The sequence below is a fragment of the Corvus brachyrhynchos genome, unplaced genomic scaffold (genome assembly GCF_000691975.1).
Source record: "Corvus brachyrhynchos isolate BGI_N302 unplaced genomic scaffold, ASM69197v1 scaffold140, whole genome shotgun sequence".
In the NCBI taxonomy this organism is placed as follows: domain Eukaryota; kingdom Metazoa; phylum Chordata; class Aves; order Passeriformes; family Corvidae; genus Corvus; species Corvus brachyrhynchos.
Genome location: NW_008235809.1, coordinates 451898 through 467566, shown reverse-complemented (window position 1 = coordinate 467566; position 15669 = coordinate 451898). Strand labels below are relative to the sequence as shown.

At 38.0% G+C, this 15669-nt stretch overlaps 2 protein-coding genes across 2 annotated transcripts in view; one reads left to right on the top strand and one right to left on the bottom strand.

Annotated features, from left to right (window-relative positions):
• ZFR (zinc finger RNA binding protein) overlaps window positions 1–357 on the bottom strand; it is a 55089-nt gene extending 54732 nt beyond the window's left edge. The window contains 1 exon segment of the mRNA XM_017727545.1: window positions 58–357. Within this exon segment, the coding sequence (XP_017583034.1) occupies window positions 58–357 (300 nt within the window).
• A 1052-nt stretch (window positions 358–1409) lies between these two features.
• SUB1 (SUB1 homolog, transcriptional regulator) lies at window positions 1410–14833 on the top strand. Its single transcript, XM_017727356.1, has 4 exons — window positions 1410–1518; window positions 2875–2994; window positions 8822–8930; window positions 11639–14833. The coding sequence occupies exons 1-4, from the start codon at window positions 1447–1449 to the stop codon at window positions 11716–11718; spliced, it is 381 nt and encodes a 126-aa protein (XP_017582845.1). The 5' UTR covers window positions 1410–1446; the 3' UTR covers window positions 11719–14833.
• The last annotated feature ends 836 nt before the right edge of the window (window positions 14834–15669 follow it).

Here is a 15669-nt window from a genome sequence, read left to right as displayed (position 1 = left end):
AAAAAAGCCATGGAAAAGAGGAATAGGGGAGGAAAATGGCGGCTGGGATCCGCCTACCTGGAGTTCCGGGCTCGTCTTCCTTTCCTTACCTTCCCTCGCTTTCCCTTGGCCGGGCTCATCCCGGCCCCCTCCCCGGCGCTGCGGTGTCTCCTCACGCTCGGGGTGTCCCGGAGGGCACCCACCACCCCACATCCCTTTTTCCTCCAGTTTCCGCCCACACCTTCCTCCATATTGTCCCTTTCTCCTTCTTACGCGGACCCCGGGGTCATCCCCGCGAAACATCGTTTGGCTCGCCAACTCAGTGTCATCCGTTTGCTCATTTTCACATTGTCCCATTCCAGCGCTCCTCTGCTCCATCCTAGAGCGTGGAGTGCGTGTGCTTCCTTCACACCCTGTGTCCTGTGCCGTGCTGCAGCTTCCGTCCTTGTGCTACAAGCTATTACCACAGGTTTTGCCCTACTTTAGAACCGCGTCGATCCATTAGCATTATTGGGGCTCTGGTTTGGTTGTTCTGTGTTGTTTTTTTTCATTTGCATACGTGGGGGTGTTTTTTCACTGCCCGTTTAAGAACACACTTATTCCTTTTTTCTTTTCTGAGATACTCTGTAATATTATCTTGGCCTTTCCTAGCTGAAGTTTGTATTATACACTTTCAGGGATGCTTAATTTTATTCTGAAAAAACAAATGAGCTGTGTATTTGTTACAAAGAGTTTCTAGCAGCAGGGAAGATGTGTAACCGCTATATCTAACCACATGTTTGCATACCAGGGTGATGTGCGAGGACACCTGGCAGCACGCATTCAAGGAATGCTCAATGTCTGCTTGTCTGGCAAATTAATAGACTCCAGTGACTGATGTGTTGAAACGCCAGTTAAAAATACTAATTGCAGTGCTGTAGCTCACTGTAACTGAGGTGTGTTTTGGACTGTTAGATTATAGGTGGAAGCTCGAGCGTCACGTGTGTGACAGTTGTGCAGCATGTTGCTTGCAAATCCACCTGGGTGAAATACCCATGTCAGAGTATAGATATTGTTGGGGTGTTAATGATTCATATTTGTGGATTTAACAGAAAGGATTCAGCTGGAGGGCAGTATTACATTGTGTATTTTATGTTGTGAGTTTTGCTGTGTCTGGGGATATATGAAAATTGTGAGAAGTCGTTCTGCTGTAAACAGTTCAGAAGCCAAACCGCTGCATTTAATGTGCCCTAAACGTGTTTCAATGCAGCTGCAGCAAAAAAAGGGAAGATATATATATATATATGAGGAAAAAATGCTTGATACTGCATCTACAATGTGTATTAAAGCTTAAATGAAAAGGCAAGAAAGTGTTTAGGAGGGCTTAAAGAAGATGAGCCAGTACAAACAGGTTTGAAGATTGCTTTCCAGCCAAAATGGAATGTCATTCCTTATATAGTGTTCTCATGTTATTTTTCTTTTCCCAGAATGCCTAAATCAAAGGAACTTGTATCTTCAAGCTCATCTGCCAGTGATTCAGATAGTGAAGTTGACAAAAAGGTGAACATTATATACAGTTCATTACTGTATTAACTGTTTTGTTTCAGGCTGGGGTTAAGGAAATAGGTGAGCATATGTCACAACATGCATGTCATTCCATATGATTTATCAGACACTTTAAGGAACTTTCTGTTCCACCCACCCACCTCAACAACTACAACAACAAAAAACAAACAACCCACCTTCCAAGTTTGGGTGGATTGCATAATTTTTGCCCTGAAGAAAAGTTTTCTTCTTCAGTTGCATTTTGTTTTCTTCATGCCATTCCATATGATAATTGCAAGTTCCCAGTAATTCTTTGCTGCTTTGTGGCAAGCTTCTGAAGGCTTCCGAAGAAGAATTTGGACTTACTTTCAGAACATGCCCACAGCCACACACTTCCGTTTTAATATTTGGTTACTTCTCCATAACAAAAATCTGCCCTGTGTTCCTTGTGTTGCTTGCTCATCTTGTTTGCATGGATTTTTTTCTCTGCTTCTTTTTCTTTTATTTGCTGTTTTATCATCTGCTAGTTTCTCACTTAAAAGCTGAGCCAACCTGAATGTCTTTGAGTTGATAAGTTTTAAGATGACTGTTTCAAATTTATAAATTGAATGTTTCCCTTTAATTTTAATAGTTACTAAAGATAGAAGTTTGCACAGATGTGCCAATCATTATGAACAAAATCAGAAAAAACTAGTTAATTTATCTTTTTAAGAAGTGCTAGGTGGTAACAGGGACACCAGGTCTTTTCATGTAGTACAGTGCATGAAGAGGTTTGGTCTCCTATTTCTAAGTGAGTAGAAATAGTAACTTTGTAGCTTCTCTGGTTAATCTGATTTACAGGTGATACTGTCTGAATCCTTTAAAAAGTTGCATAATTTATCATGCTGTGTACAGCGACTGGATGCTTATTAAAAAAACAATTGTCTGATAGAGGTGGTTTCCAGATCCTTCATTCATTATCTTATCTACGGTTTTTTTCTTTTTTTGGAGGTGTTGCAAGCTGTTCTGTACTTTTTGGTCCGTTTAGTGGAAAAGAAGATGCCATTTCCATCAGACTTAAAGTTTTTCGTAAAACTACTGAACTGTCAGTGTTACTGTGCAGAAAGAGAAGGATTTTTGAAATGTATTTTGATCTGATTAAATTCTCTTTAATGCCAAAGTATTATGGTAAACTTCACTGAGAACAGAATCAGGCTCGTTTTGAAGTTTTTAAAACTCCAGTCTAAATGTACAGTGTTAGATTCCTGCCTTCACAGCAAGAAGGTGGAAAAGTGCATTGCTTGGTAGTAGTCTGTGACATATAATGTAAACTTACCTGTAGCGTACAGAGTGATTGTGGCTCATGCTTTTCTTTTTTTATTTTGCTCCAAGGCAAAGCGGAAAAAGCAAGTAACTCCAGAAAAAACTGTAAAGAAACAAAAGACTGGTGAAAGTTCAAAAGGTGCAGCTTCTTCTAAGCAAAGTGGTAACAGAGATGAGAATATGTTTCAGGTAAAATTGATGACTCATAAAACGTGGTTAAGGTAACATGTTACATCATATGCTGTATAAATTTTACGAGGTGATGTGAATTTCTTAACAGTGTAGTGCTTGGCCTCCTGAATCTTTGGAAGGGGTTATGATGCTGACATTTAGATGAGATGCTCAGAAAAGCATGGTCAGATTTCAACAGAGTAAAAGAATCTGAGTGGTATCAATTGATCTAATTCTCATGACTTTGTTCCTGGTAGCTCTGGGTAGTCATTTTGTCAGTAAATACAGCACTTACCATCAGTATACTTTAAATATTAGATCAGGTTTGTCTCTACATGGAAATGTTTTTTTAATTAGGGCTCCTGAAAAAAATGTTCTTGGAAACCAAAGTGTGGACTCTTTGTTCCTATTTAACTAGGTCAAGGGCAATTTGGCCTCCTGTATTATGACAGCATCTTGGAATAAGTTTTGTTTGTTCCTTTATGTTATGATGTAGGGTTTTATCACTGAACATCCATAAAGATAGTAACTTGTGGTATTGCCCTGTTTTTAAGATGGGATGAATGTCTGTTTTTCAGTGGAAAGATGCATTTGTGAATTCAGGGTATTGCAGTTCCCGGGGTTAGCTGAGGCAGTAGCAGTGTGTGCTGAGAGAGCTGATACACAGCTCAGAATTAGCTGTATTGGGGGTGTGGATCAAGATCTGTTACAGGTCTCTGACTAGCTGGCTGGAAAGGAACTTAAATTCTTGAGGCTTTGATTTTCAAGTTTGTAAAAAGGTGTGGGAAAGGTGCCTAATGAGATGACCCAAGCACAGAGTAATGTAAATGAAATGGTTCTCGGCTGTAGCTGTGTGAAGTAATACAGGGGAAGAAAAGTCTCTTCTAGAGAGAAGACCTGCTTAACTGATACTGTGATACAGGGCAGTTATTTTTAATGTCTCAATTCTTACTTCTCCTCCTATGTTCAGGAGGGAGAGCTTCACTTGAATGCTATGTTTGGACTTCTGTATTGAAGGAAGTTTATAGTATTTTTAGTTCTACTTGGGCATGCTTTGAACCTTGTAGGAAAAATGAAATAGTGAATTCTACAACTTACAAGGTGAACTGCAGGTAGAACTCTGTAATAAAGAACTATGTATAAACTTAATGCTATGTTTGTAGTAAGTTCAGAAATTCCAGTTGCTATGGTTTTAGTAAGTTCAGAAATTCCAGTCTTGGAGAAAACTTAAAATTTTTAGTGTTCCCCTGATGCAAAAACACACCCAGACCTTTTCAAATAAAAAATGAAAGTATGCATGCTCTGGTTTCCTGAAACCTTTTCGACCTAAGATAATAAAAAGTTACTAAAAACAGACAGTAGAGGACTCCTATTACTCAGATAAGAACAGGGTTCTTCTGGTGTTGAGTAGAATACAGATCTTTGAATATCACCTTGACCTAAAATATCAGCGTTACCCAGTCTGTGCCTGTCTTTTAAGTAATCGACAATAAAATATTTTTTAGATTATTCATTGTTATGTATAGCATTGTCTGCTTTTGTACTCTACGTAACTTCTGTGCAGTAACTAACATGCAGATGTTTAAGTATAGAAATAAAACTACAGTAGGTCTGAGGATACTCCTGGTTCCTGCCCCCCTACCCAGGGCTCATTAATTTTTTAGATACAGTTTTGTTTGTTCTAGGCTTCTTAGTGATACTAGAAACGCCTTTCTGGAGACCTTCTCTCCCATGGCAGTAAAATGATCTCTTACGTGAAAGTGGCTTTGCAGTATAACTTTACAAGTGTGGCTTCAGCTGATGGAAATCAGGTTGTAAAGCCTTCATAGGATAGTCACAAGTTCTATGGTGTCCATATTGTGTGTGGGAGTGGCTGCAAATGATGTGAAACCAAGAGTCTTCTTGTTCTACACCCTCAGGCTGTGTTCTTGAAGCATACAGATTCCCTTAATATAGAGCTGATTGTGTCTGTTGTATTAAGAAGATTCAGCGTTTTCCTAAATATGTACATTTTATATTTTTGTTTGAGTTGGTTGGTGTAATGGTTTTTTGGCAACTACTTACAAAGAATAGTGCTAATGTAAGTAGAAGAGAATTCATTCAATATAAGAGACAAGGTTTATATGTTTACATGTCTTGGCCTTACTAGGTTTTATAGGGAACCAACCTAGTGTACCCTGCAGCTTGATAACAGATCTGTGTGCTGTTAGGATGCTGAAATTTATGTTACTCCCATATGTGATGTATTACTCGAGGCCCTAAGGACAGGCATTATTTGTGTTCATGTGGAAGGGTTTAGCCTTGATGCATTAGATTCCTGTCTCTGGCTTCAAGCCAACCTGAGCTCTGCACCATGTGCTTTGGTTAGTTTGACTAATCGTATCATCTACCTGTGCCTGATTTGGATAAGGTTTGTCAGGATGCATTAATGACTACCCAGAGCAGAACCGCACTGCATGATCATGCATTTAACTGAAATTGTTACTTCAGAAGTTATCTCCGTATTCTGTCCACCTTGCAAGCCCTTATTTTTTTTGAGTTTTGACCATATTTGGTATTTAGCTTGTGAGAAATAAGTTTGTTGATTTTTCCAGTGTAATTTATCAGTGTCTTTATCATAGGCTCGTGAAAGAAGGTCAGCATAAATTTATGATGCTCTGAAACTGTGATTGGTTTAGCACACTAATTATGAAACTTAGGTGGTCACCAATGCATTTTGCAATTTGCTTTGTTGCAGATCTCACTATTTACAGGAGTCTTGTGCTCCTTTGAATGCTTTACATATGGTTATTGGCTAGGGAAGAGAGAGGGTTTGTTGCTGTTTAGGCTTGCACTGTGTGTTTAATCCAGAAAAACTGGATTTAGGAAAAAGGATGTAGAAGGTGCTTGCTGAAGCTCACAGGAAATCAGTTGCATATCTATAAATGAACAGAGACACAGTTGAGTGCTTTTTATTCTAAGAAACAGAAACCTGGAAATAATGTTTTTAATGTCTTCTGATTTATGTAAGTCAATTGCGTAGTATAATGTAAGGATGTATAGTATTTAATAAAAAGTGTATGAACTTCTCTGTGAAGGCTGAACTGCACTAAGTACTCTTATAAATTGTCATGACTTGTGGTTTAATCCCAGCCAGCAGCCAAGCCCCAGGCAGCCACTCACTCACACCCCCACCAGTGGGATCGGGGAGAGAACTGGAAGGGTAAAAGCTGGAAAACTCGAGGGTTGAGATAAAGGCAGTTTATTAGGGAAAGCAAGAGCTGCACATGCAAGCAAAGCAAAACAAGGAGTTAATTCCCCATTTCCCATGGGCAGGCAGGAGTTCAGCCATCTCCAGGAGAGCAGGGCCCATCACATGTAACAGTGACTTGATAAGACAAATGTCATCATGCCAAACATGCCCCCTTTCCTCTTCTTCCCTCCACTTTGTAGACTGAACACGGTATCATACGGTCTGGAACATCCCTTTGGTCAGTTGGGGTCACCTCTCCCAGCTGTGCCTCCCCCAATCCCCCAAGCACCCCCAGCTTCCCTGCCAGTGTGGCAGTGTGAGAAGCAGAAACGACCTTGGCTCTGTGTAAGCTCTGCTCAGCAGTAACTAAAACATCTCTGTGTTATCATCACTGCTCAGGACAAATCCAAAACACAGCCCCATATCAGCCAATGTGAAGAAAATTGATTCTTCCCAATACAGCAACTTTTGGTATGCTGCTCTGCTTATGGACGTACAAAAATACCTTCCATCAGTGAAATTACTCTTAGGATTATCAGCAGCTTCATGAAGAAAAATTGTTCAGAAATGAACCTGTACCAGAGTTACAGGTAGCTAAATATCAAGAAACATCAATTTACTTAACTAGTTAAATCTAGATTTTTTTGGTGTGTTTTTAACTGTAGATGTTTGTTGGAACTGTACTTTAGAAGCCTATTTAAAAATTTTAGTAGTGGCAACTTTTGCATAGAGTTCAACTAAATATCTGAAATTTAATAAGAATATTAAGCTGAAATCTAGACATGATGTGAAATCTAACTTGGTTTCAGCATTTACATAGAGAAATACTTCCATCTAAGGCTTAATGATTGAATGAATGTGAACTTTACATTATTGCCCCTCACCTTACTGGAATTGAATTAAGACATAGAGTCTTTCTTACCCTTGAAATTGCATTCTAAACCCTTTTACTGTATTTGCAGCTGTGATCTGCTATATTGAATTAGATTTTATTTCTTACGACAAATCTGGAGTTACTTGGCAAGGCACTAATATTCTTCAATAGCCATGGAAAAAAAAAGGTGCTGCAGAGTGCTACTGCTTGAAGCTTTTCCTGGAGGTGACCTTAAAAGTTACTGGAGCGTAAAGGGTAAAACTAAGAAATGTTCTTCATGTTGGCTATTTAGGATATTCTTTGCCAGGAGTGCAGATGGACTTGGGCATGGTACCACGTTTGGTCTGAAAGAGCTAAGCTGCCATAATATTATACTTCTATTTTTGAATTTTAAAATTGTTGTGTAATTTTATCAGTTAAAAATACTGTCATATAAACAGTAATGTCTTACTAATTTTAAAGGATGATTTGAACTAGGAAAAGTGCTTCAGACTTACGTTATCTAAATATGTCCTATTTGTTTTTAAATCAATTTTAGATGTCATATAGCATGTGCAGAAGAAGAAAAACTTATTTAAGCAAACAAAGTATTCATATTTCTATCTATTTTGTGAAATAAGAGCAATACACTTAAACATCTGTGAATTACTGTAGTTGGTTGGAGAGTTCTTCAGTCTTTCTGGTCAGACTTAATGCTAATTTTTGTGCCAGAAGTGTTGGCCTCTCCTTAAATTATATCAAAATGGAACATGCAGAGATAAAGGAAGTTGAAATTGGAAGGTAGCATTTTACCAGGAAGAAGTATTTTATTTTAAAAATGTTTACTTTAGAATCTGTTCTTTCATTATAAAATGTATCCAGGAGGTGCATACAGAATTCTAAGGATTTCTTAGAATTGCAAGAAACTGTATTTGGTTATGTTTTAATTATCTAATTTCTGGGTCTCAAATTCACCTTGTACTTGGAATTTATGTAAATAGATTTTTTTTTTTAATCATATTTGGAAAGATCTTGAATAAGCCAAAATATGTAGTGTATTGCATAGTTGGTGGTATGATGCTTCCCCAACTTTCCCCCACTCCACCCCCCCCAAAAAAGGAGGTGCCCATGTAATTCAGTTACGACACTGGTTTGAAAACTACGGCATTCCAAAATCCAAGTTCCACAATTTCATACTGTGCTATATGCTGGTAAACTTAAAAGATTAGACTGTTTTTGAACACCTGATACGGTGATGTACCTATGAGGACTTGGGAGAGGGCATGGGACAGTTGGTAGGTAACGTTCATTTGCATCTGTATTTACTGTGTTAAAGGAAAAAAAAGGGAAGGTATCACACATGAACATCTAATTTGCTTTCTGTACGTGTGGAATGGACTAAAATGTAGATTTGGGAGTAGAGCTCCCTTTCTCCTTCTTTGTTTAGAACTGTTGCAAAGAAAGGAAATACGTTTTTTCAGAAAACAGTAAATTCATTACTTGCAAGAAACAAGCATGTAAAGAATACAGGTATTTTTATTCTAGGAGGGCCACTTTTGCATTGACCACTGCCTGCTCAGCCAGTTTTAAGTCATTACTTATTAGCCTACTGACTACTCTGAATTAAGCTTTTAATCTAGCTGTTTCTGTGGTGTCTAAAATAAGCTGCAGTGTCACATGTCAAGAGTCTAATGCTGCTGGGGAAAGTGAATGCTCTAATACATAAAATACCTAAAAGACCTTTATATGTGTTTTGACAGATTGGCAAAATGAGGTATGTCAGTGTTCGGGACTTTAAAGGGAAAGTCTTAATTGATATTAGAGAATATTGGATGGATCAAGAAGGTGAAATGAAGCCTGGCAGAAAAGGTATTGTTCTGTTTCATGTTACTTCGTATTAAAACATGGCCTGTACTTTGCAGTAGAACTTCCTATATCATGTTTTTCTCCTTTGTTGGTACGTGATATTTACTTCCTTACCATTTATATTTTTGCAAAGAATTAGCTTTATCTGTAGATCATGGATAAAATCTTAAGTGGATTTATTGGCCTGAGTCCATTTACCTAAACAGTTGCTCAATGATTTATGGAAAGCTAGGTGTCAAGTACAAGCAAATTTGGTAGGGGAGTTATAAACATGTTTATACCATAGCCATACTTCCCCCACACCCCCATTTGATTAGTTTAAGAGAATTTCCTCTATTATGGTTGGATTTATTATTTCAAACTGTAACTGAAAATATTTAATAATTTTTCTAAGATTTTAGTTTTGTTAAACCAACCGTGTCCTTCAGTTCCTATTAAATTTTAGATTAAAACAACCTAAACATTTAAAGTGACTAATTTTGAAAAAAAAAGTTTAAAAATACTTTAGTAGAGGGTGGAATATCTCAAGTGTACCAAGTTAGTAATCTGCAGCACAGCACAAGCCTCTGTACCTCTAGTTGCACAGCTGCTTCTCATGGCAGGGCTTCACTGTGAACCACTTTCAGAACTTTCACATCTCAAGATGGGGATTGCAGGACAGTTGTAGTAGTAGTGCTGTGCTTAATGTTATGTTGCTTCTCTTTGAAAAGCCTACTTTTTATCTGTTTTCATATAGCATCAGTGAAAGGTAAGTGTGAAACATTCTGCCCTGGGGATTCACAGAACCACAGAATGGTTTCACTTGGAAGGGACCTTGAAGATCACCTCATTCAACCCCCTCCGTGCTGTGGGCAGGCACACCTCCCACTAGCCCAGGTTGCTCACAGCCCCATCCAGCCTGGCCTTGAACACTTCCAGGGATGGGGCATCCACAGCTTCTCTGGGCAAACTGTGCCAGTGCATCACTACACTCACAGTAAAGAATTTCTTCCTAATGCCCAATCTAAATCTACCCTCTTCAGTTTGAAGCCATTCCCCCTTGCCCTGTCACTACACGATGTTGCAAAAAGTCCTTCCCCAGTCTTATGTATTGGGAGGCTGCTGAGTTTGAAGAAATTCAATGTACAATCACCATAAGGTTTGTAACATTCTTTTGGTGTGTTCAGGAGCAACTCAGTAAACAGTCGTTTAGAAAGTTTGAGAAGCATTTTCAACATTTCTTAAATAACCACTGACACTAGGTTTGCGTGAACAGATGCACTGGTGCTCTACAGGAAAATTGCTTGTTTTGGATTTGTTGTTGCTAATTAACAAAAAAGGTTCCTCTAAGGACTTTACCTTCTGTGTTTCACGGTGGAATTTCAAATGGCAAGCTACAGTGGGATTTGATGGGTGGGCTAAGTGACAAAAATGGCATGATGTAGATAGAAATGTTTATCAATGCAGCAAGAGTCTGAACTTTATTGTGATAAAATTATTAATAATCTGATACAGTATGGGAGTCTAATATTTCCTTGATGCAGTCATAAGCTGCTTATCTAGCTGTCCTAAAACCAGGATAAGCAGTCAAAAATTTGTAATAAAACAAAAATAAACCGAGCAGTTTAAATTACTCTTAGTATCTCAAGCAGCAGATCTGAACTTTTTGTGGTTCATCTGGTCTGTTGTTGAGGACATCTTCATGACATTTAATCCTCTAATAGTGGTTAGTACACCTGACCTGTTTTCAGATGAGGCCTGCCCACCAAAGACTGGTGGAAGACTGCTTAGAGAAGCTCCATGTACACTACTTGCTGCTTAGAATTGTGGTGGTGCTCTGGTAAGACACTGATACTAAAAGAAAAGAAAAGGCTATGAGCTCCAGAAGTGGAATTCAAAGTTTCAGCTGTTTACAGGTCCTGCTCCACCTTCAGGGAGAAAGCAATGAAGGAAAACTATCACTGGGAGGGGAGAGTGGGAGTAACTAGTGGAAGAGCTTGGCAGGAGAAAGTATGGGAGGTATCCCTGGGAGCCTGCTCTTTCACAGAGTGGGTGTAGAAATTGTAGGGTAAGATAGAGTAGACCAAAAGCACAAATGAAACGTGCCTGTACTCAAGCTTGAGGAAGATGAGATCACATTTAGAATTGAAGTGATGGGTTGTGGGATGCTGAATGATTATTGGTTGAATATCACTAGAAACTATAGTGAACTTGAAGTAAAAAGTAACTTCAGTGCTGGTTTGTGAGCGCTAGCAAGTGATACAGAGTCTCTCCAAGAGGTTACTTACAGCGTGTGTTATTTACAGTGCTTTAAGAAACAAAAGCGGGGAAAGCCTCCCAGAATTGCAGTACTTGAAAAAGGCACAGCAGACCTGTCTGCATAGGTGCAGCTTTTAGTAGCCAGTGATTTCTTGCTTATCACCCATGGCGTTTGTACTGCCTTCTGTCAAGGCCAGAGTTATATTTCACTTCTTGTGTTTAGTCTAGTACTTGTACAATTATTTGTTACATACATTTTCTTTGCAAACTTGTCTAGAGATAACCTATAGTTAAGTTGAACTGTTGGAAGTGGGTAGTTTCACTTTGTAACTAAGATGATTGTTGAAGTATCTCAGGCATTAATATTATAACACAGACTGTGTGTATATGAAAGCAGCCTTTATAATTATTGCACAAGATCCTGCACCACAATTTTCTTTTTGTCTTAAGTGTTTATTTTTAATGCTTTTCAGGTATTTCTTTAAATCCAGAACAGTGGAACCAGCTGAAGGAACAGATTTCTGATATTGATGATGCAGTAAGAAAACTCTAAAGACAGAGCCATACAAAAACTTATATCATTTAGTGGTATTAAGCAGTCTTTTTACATTGGCTTTAGTTTTCTAAAATATTGTTTTCCAAGCTATTGTATATTTGGATTGCAAAACAATTTGTAAGATGAATACTTTTTTTATGTGCATTAAAAGTGTATTCTGAGTGAGGCTATTTGTGTATACTTTACTAAAAGGAATTGTGTTGCTTTCACCCCATGGTGTAAAATAAACAAATCAAGTAATATGTAAAGCATACTTGTTTATGGCCTTTTGATTGAAGGTGTTTGCTGATAAGGCCACCTAATAGCTTTAGTCGTTGTATTTCAGTTTAGTTTACAGTTAATACGAATTTGTTTTCTGAGGGGATTTCTTAAAATGTCTCAAGTTCACTTCTATTGCATTTTCTTTGGTATTGCCCTGCAGCTTTCTGCTTTAAGACTTGATACAAACAGTGAATACTTGGAAAAACACATTTTTGTAGATAATTTTCAATACTGTATTTGCTAATTTACCCGATTTATTTAGATGTAAGCAGTCTTGAATATATAGCGTTTTTTGCATTACTTGCATGAGGGATTATGCTAAACAGTAACACTTGAACACAAAACACATGCTCTCTCTTCCCATTTTTCTACTGCTTGCTTGACCTAGAAAATACAAGTAGCCTTTTTCGTGGACTTTAGATGTGAAGCATAACTTCTACAGTAATAGACATATACCTCAGAGTAAGACAGTATTTCAAGGCTCCAGATGTGGTTATTAGTTAGTACACTTTCCAAAGTTTGCATTAAATTCATTCTGGAACACATACTAACCAGTTATTCTATAAAAAAGGAGCGGTTTACCTGTCTGCAGGATTTTTGTTCATTTGGAAGTATTGCTTAAACAATGATGCTTAAATTAGACTGTAACACAAGTTAAACAATCAAACAGGGTTAAAACTGCTGCAGCCAAAATGTCTGTCTGTCATATTTCTGCCCCATCCACTCTGCCTGCCCAGACCATTGAACTCGGGTTGCTTCCTGTGGCTTACATGTGCACAGCTGGCTTATCTTTGTACAGAAGGCGCTTAGCGCGCACAGGGAGCTTACCCGGTACACGGCGGACCATGACCCAGCAAGCTTGGCTGGTCAGCCCTGGTACCTCCTGGACAGAAAAGCCTCTGCCCTGTGGAAGCTCTGTTACACAAGGTGCTGCCCTAGAGGAAGGGCTTCTTGGTGACACTGAGTCACAAACAATGGAAGGAAGAAAGGAGAATGTGATGGAGAACTTGGAGATGTAAGGGGCACACCAGGGTGAAAGTTAATGGTGCCAGAACAAAGTTGGCTGGCACGTAATAACTACACTGAAGAAACTGAAGCAGAGCTGGAGGAGTTAATTTTCTGACATAATTAAGCAAAGCAAGAAGATAAAACAACTTTATGAGAAAGGACCAGTGAATGTCCAACTTAATTAGTTTGGGTGTAATTTTCCCATTTGATGATAACATAGTCTCTAAACTTTGTATAGATAAACAGGATTTACTGTTTGTTTAGTTATGGAGCATTTTAATACAGTTTATATTGCAGTCAGGATTGTAAGTGCCATATGCAGTCTTGTTTATGTGCTGCAGAGTTCATAATTCAATGCTAATAGGTATTAAAGGCTGAGGAAGAGAGACTTCATCAAATTGTGCATATTACTTAAGTATGTCACATATCTTCACCTTCTTTTTAACTTACCCATTGTTGACATATTACAAATTAAGATCTGTTTTTGTACAGCTCAAGAAATTTTAAATTTGTAGGAGCTGCTTGAGGATGAATAAAAGGGTGAAGAGATGTTTGTGGTAGCAGATGTGGTTTTGGGCACAACATTCCTTTTTGAGTGACTCTTTAACAACATATAGGGCTATTTGGACCAAATAGAATGAATACGAAATAGCTGCTAAAATTTTACAGATAAGTGAGTGAAATAAATTGCTTCAGATCACTATAGACAGGTTCTAGATGTTTTTTATTGCAATATATATAATGTGATTTTGTTCTTTCAAGTCTGAAATTTTGCAACCATATTTAATGCATTTTACCTCAAAACTTCCAAGTGGCTACTTAACAGTGCATGATTATATTGGAGGGAATATTGTCCTCACTTAGATTACTGTGCTAATAGGTCAGTTGTGTTCAGGAAGGTGGAAAATTTGGGGAGAGTAAGTGAAAAAGTTTAATACAGTGATTAGTTTTCATGTGGAAATTGCTGGTAGAGGTATTCAAAGAAATTAGTATTTGTTAACCATGAACTATGAGTTATTAGTAGGTATCAAAAGAGACAAGTCAGTTTCACAAATGAACTCAAAATGGGATGAGTTGATCAGGTGACTGATATACTTGTGAGATGGTAATATGCAAGTAACCTCGACAGAAATGTGACACATTCAGTATTATTTTGAAATAAACAGCTGGTAGTGATTTGTCATGTGATCATCTGTAGGGTTTTTTTGAGAAGAAAATTCGAATCTTTTTAGAATAAAGATTATTTTCTTGCAGACAGTGTTAGCTAGGATGTGTGTAGAAGTGTTCATGGATGAAAATTGTGCATGTATGACAAGGCTGTTTAATGTGAGATAAAAGCGCTGCTCCCTCTCCCATTTAGGTGATGAAAGATACATTTGATTCTTGGTGTTTATGCAGGGCATATTAGCAATATGTTTTATAAATTAAGCCTACTGTGGAGCTTAGGGGAAAAAACACATCACAGAGCTGCCAAAGTACCGTATGTGTGTTAATCAAACTGTCATGTACCATGTTGCTCGTATGTGGAGATGTTCATCTTTAAAATAAACAGATGCAGTACTAATTTTGATATTTCTTTTAAAGAAAATAGCCCTGGTTATGTACGTATGTGATCTGTTAGCAAAAAAAAAAATTGACGATTGTAATTCTGGTAACTCAAATGTCTTATTGTTAGCCATGTGGAATGTTTCATGTTTAGCTCTGGTGGCATCCAATGCAGAGAGGCCACTGGAAATATGAGCCCTTCAACTGTAATTACCTTAATGTTCAAATAAAAAATAGTTAAACGGCATATGTGTAATAACAATTTGAACACTTGGAAATAAAAAAAGTCTTCTGTTGACATAGTGTTATTTTTAATAGAAATTTAGCTAGACTATAATGTTATGGTACCTGCTGTTTCTTTCTTGCAACAGTTGTAATTTGGAAATTTGAAAACTTCATTATCTTACATTTGGTTTATGTTGTGGGTGGGGAACTGATGGTGTAGCCCAGAGGGATAGAAATTTTTCACTAGGATAAAAAGGGCAACTATCATGTAAATACTGAAGCAATGGATACAAACACATTTTCAAGCATCAAATAGAAGGAAAGTGCCTGGTAAGTTGTTACTCTTACAAGAATGGCTGATTATCTTTTTTCAGTGGAGTTTCTCTTTGACTATAAATGTAGCCACAGATGAGGTAGAAAAACCTCACACATTTATTGTCATTGGTCAGTTATATCTGCATAGGCTTCTTTAGCAAGGATATTTGTTTTTCACATACTTGAAGTGACTGATGTGTAGGGTGTGGATTAATTAGTAGATTGTAGCCCTGAACCTAACAGACTTTTCTTGAAGTAATTTTGAGTAGTCTAGCCACTGAAACAGAAATTACTCTGGCTCTAAGGGAAGAAATGGAGTGAGGGGTTGATGGAGGGTCATCATGTCTTCCCTAATCTTCATTCACTTACTTCCCTTACTTATGGGGTTCTTTGTAGCTCTGGTGACTGTGTATGGAAGAGCATTCCAGTAGGCACTCTGTCTTGTGGTGAATCAAGGATGCATGTCCTCTGCTTGTAGCTACGTAGAAGTGTGTGAAAACATCTGCTGAGGAACTGAAATAAATGGTCCTTGGCTTAATGATGGTTTGTCAGGGTAGCTTAATTCTGCTATCATGTGAGTAGAAGGACATGCCA

What these genes read in the sequence shown, in the direction of transcription:
- SUB1 (XM_017727356.1), top strand. Translation starts at nt 1,447, where the DNA reads ATGCCTAAATCAAAGGAACTTGTATCTTCAAGCTCATCTGCCAGTGAT. An exon ending in GAGATGAGAATATGTTTCAG is followed by an intron (nt 2,995 to 8,821) that starts GTAAAATTGATG and finishes GTGTTTTGACAG; the next exon opens with ATTGGCAAAATGAGGTATGT. An exon ending in AATGAAGCCTGGCAGAAAAG is followed by an intron (nt 8,931 to 11,638) that starts GTATTGTTCTGT and finishes AATGCTTTTCAG; the next exon opens with GTATTTCTTTAAATCCAGAA.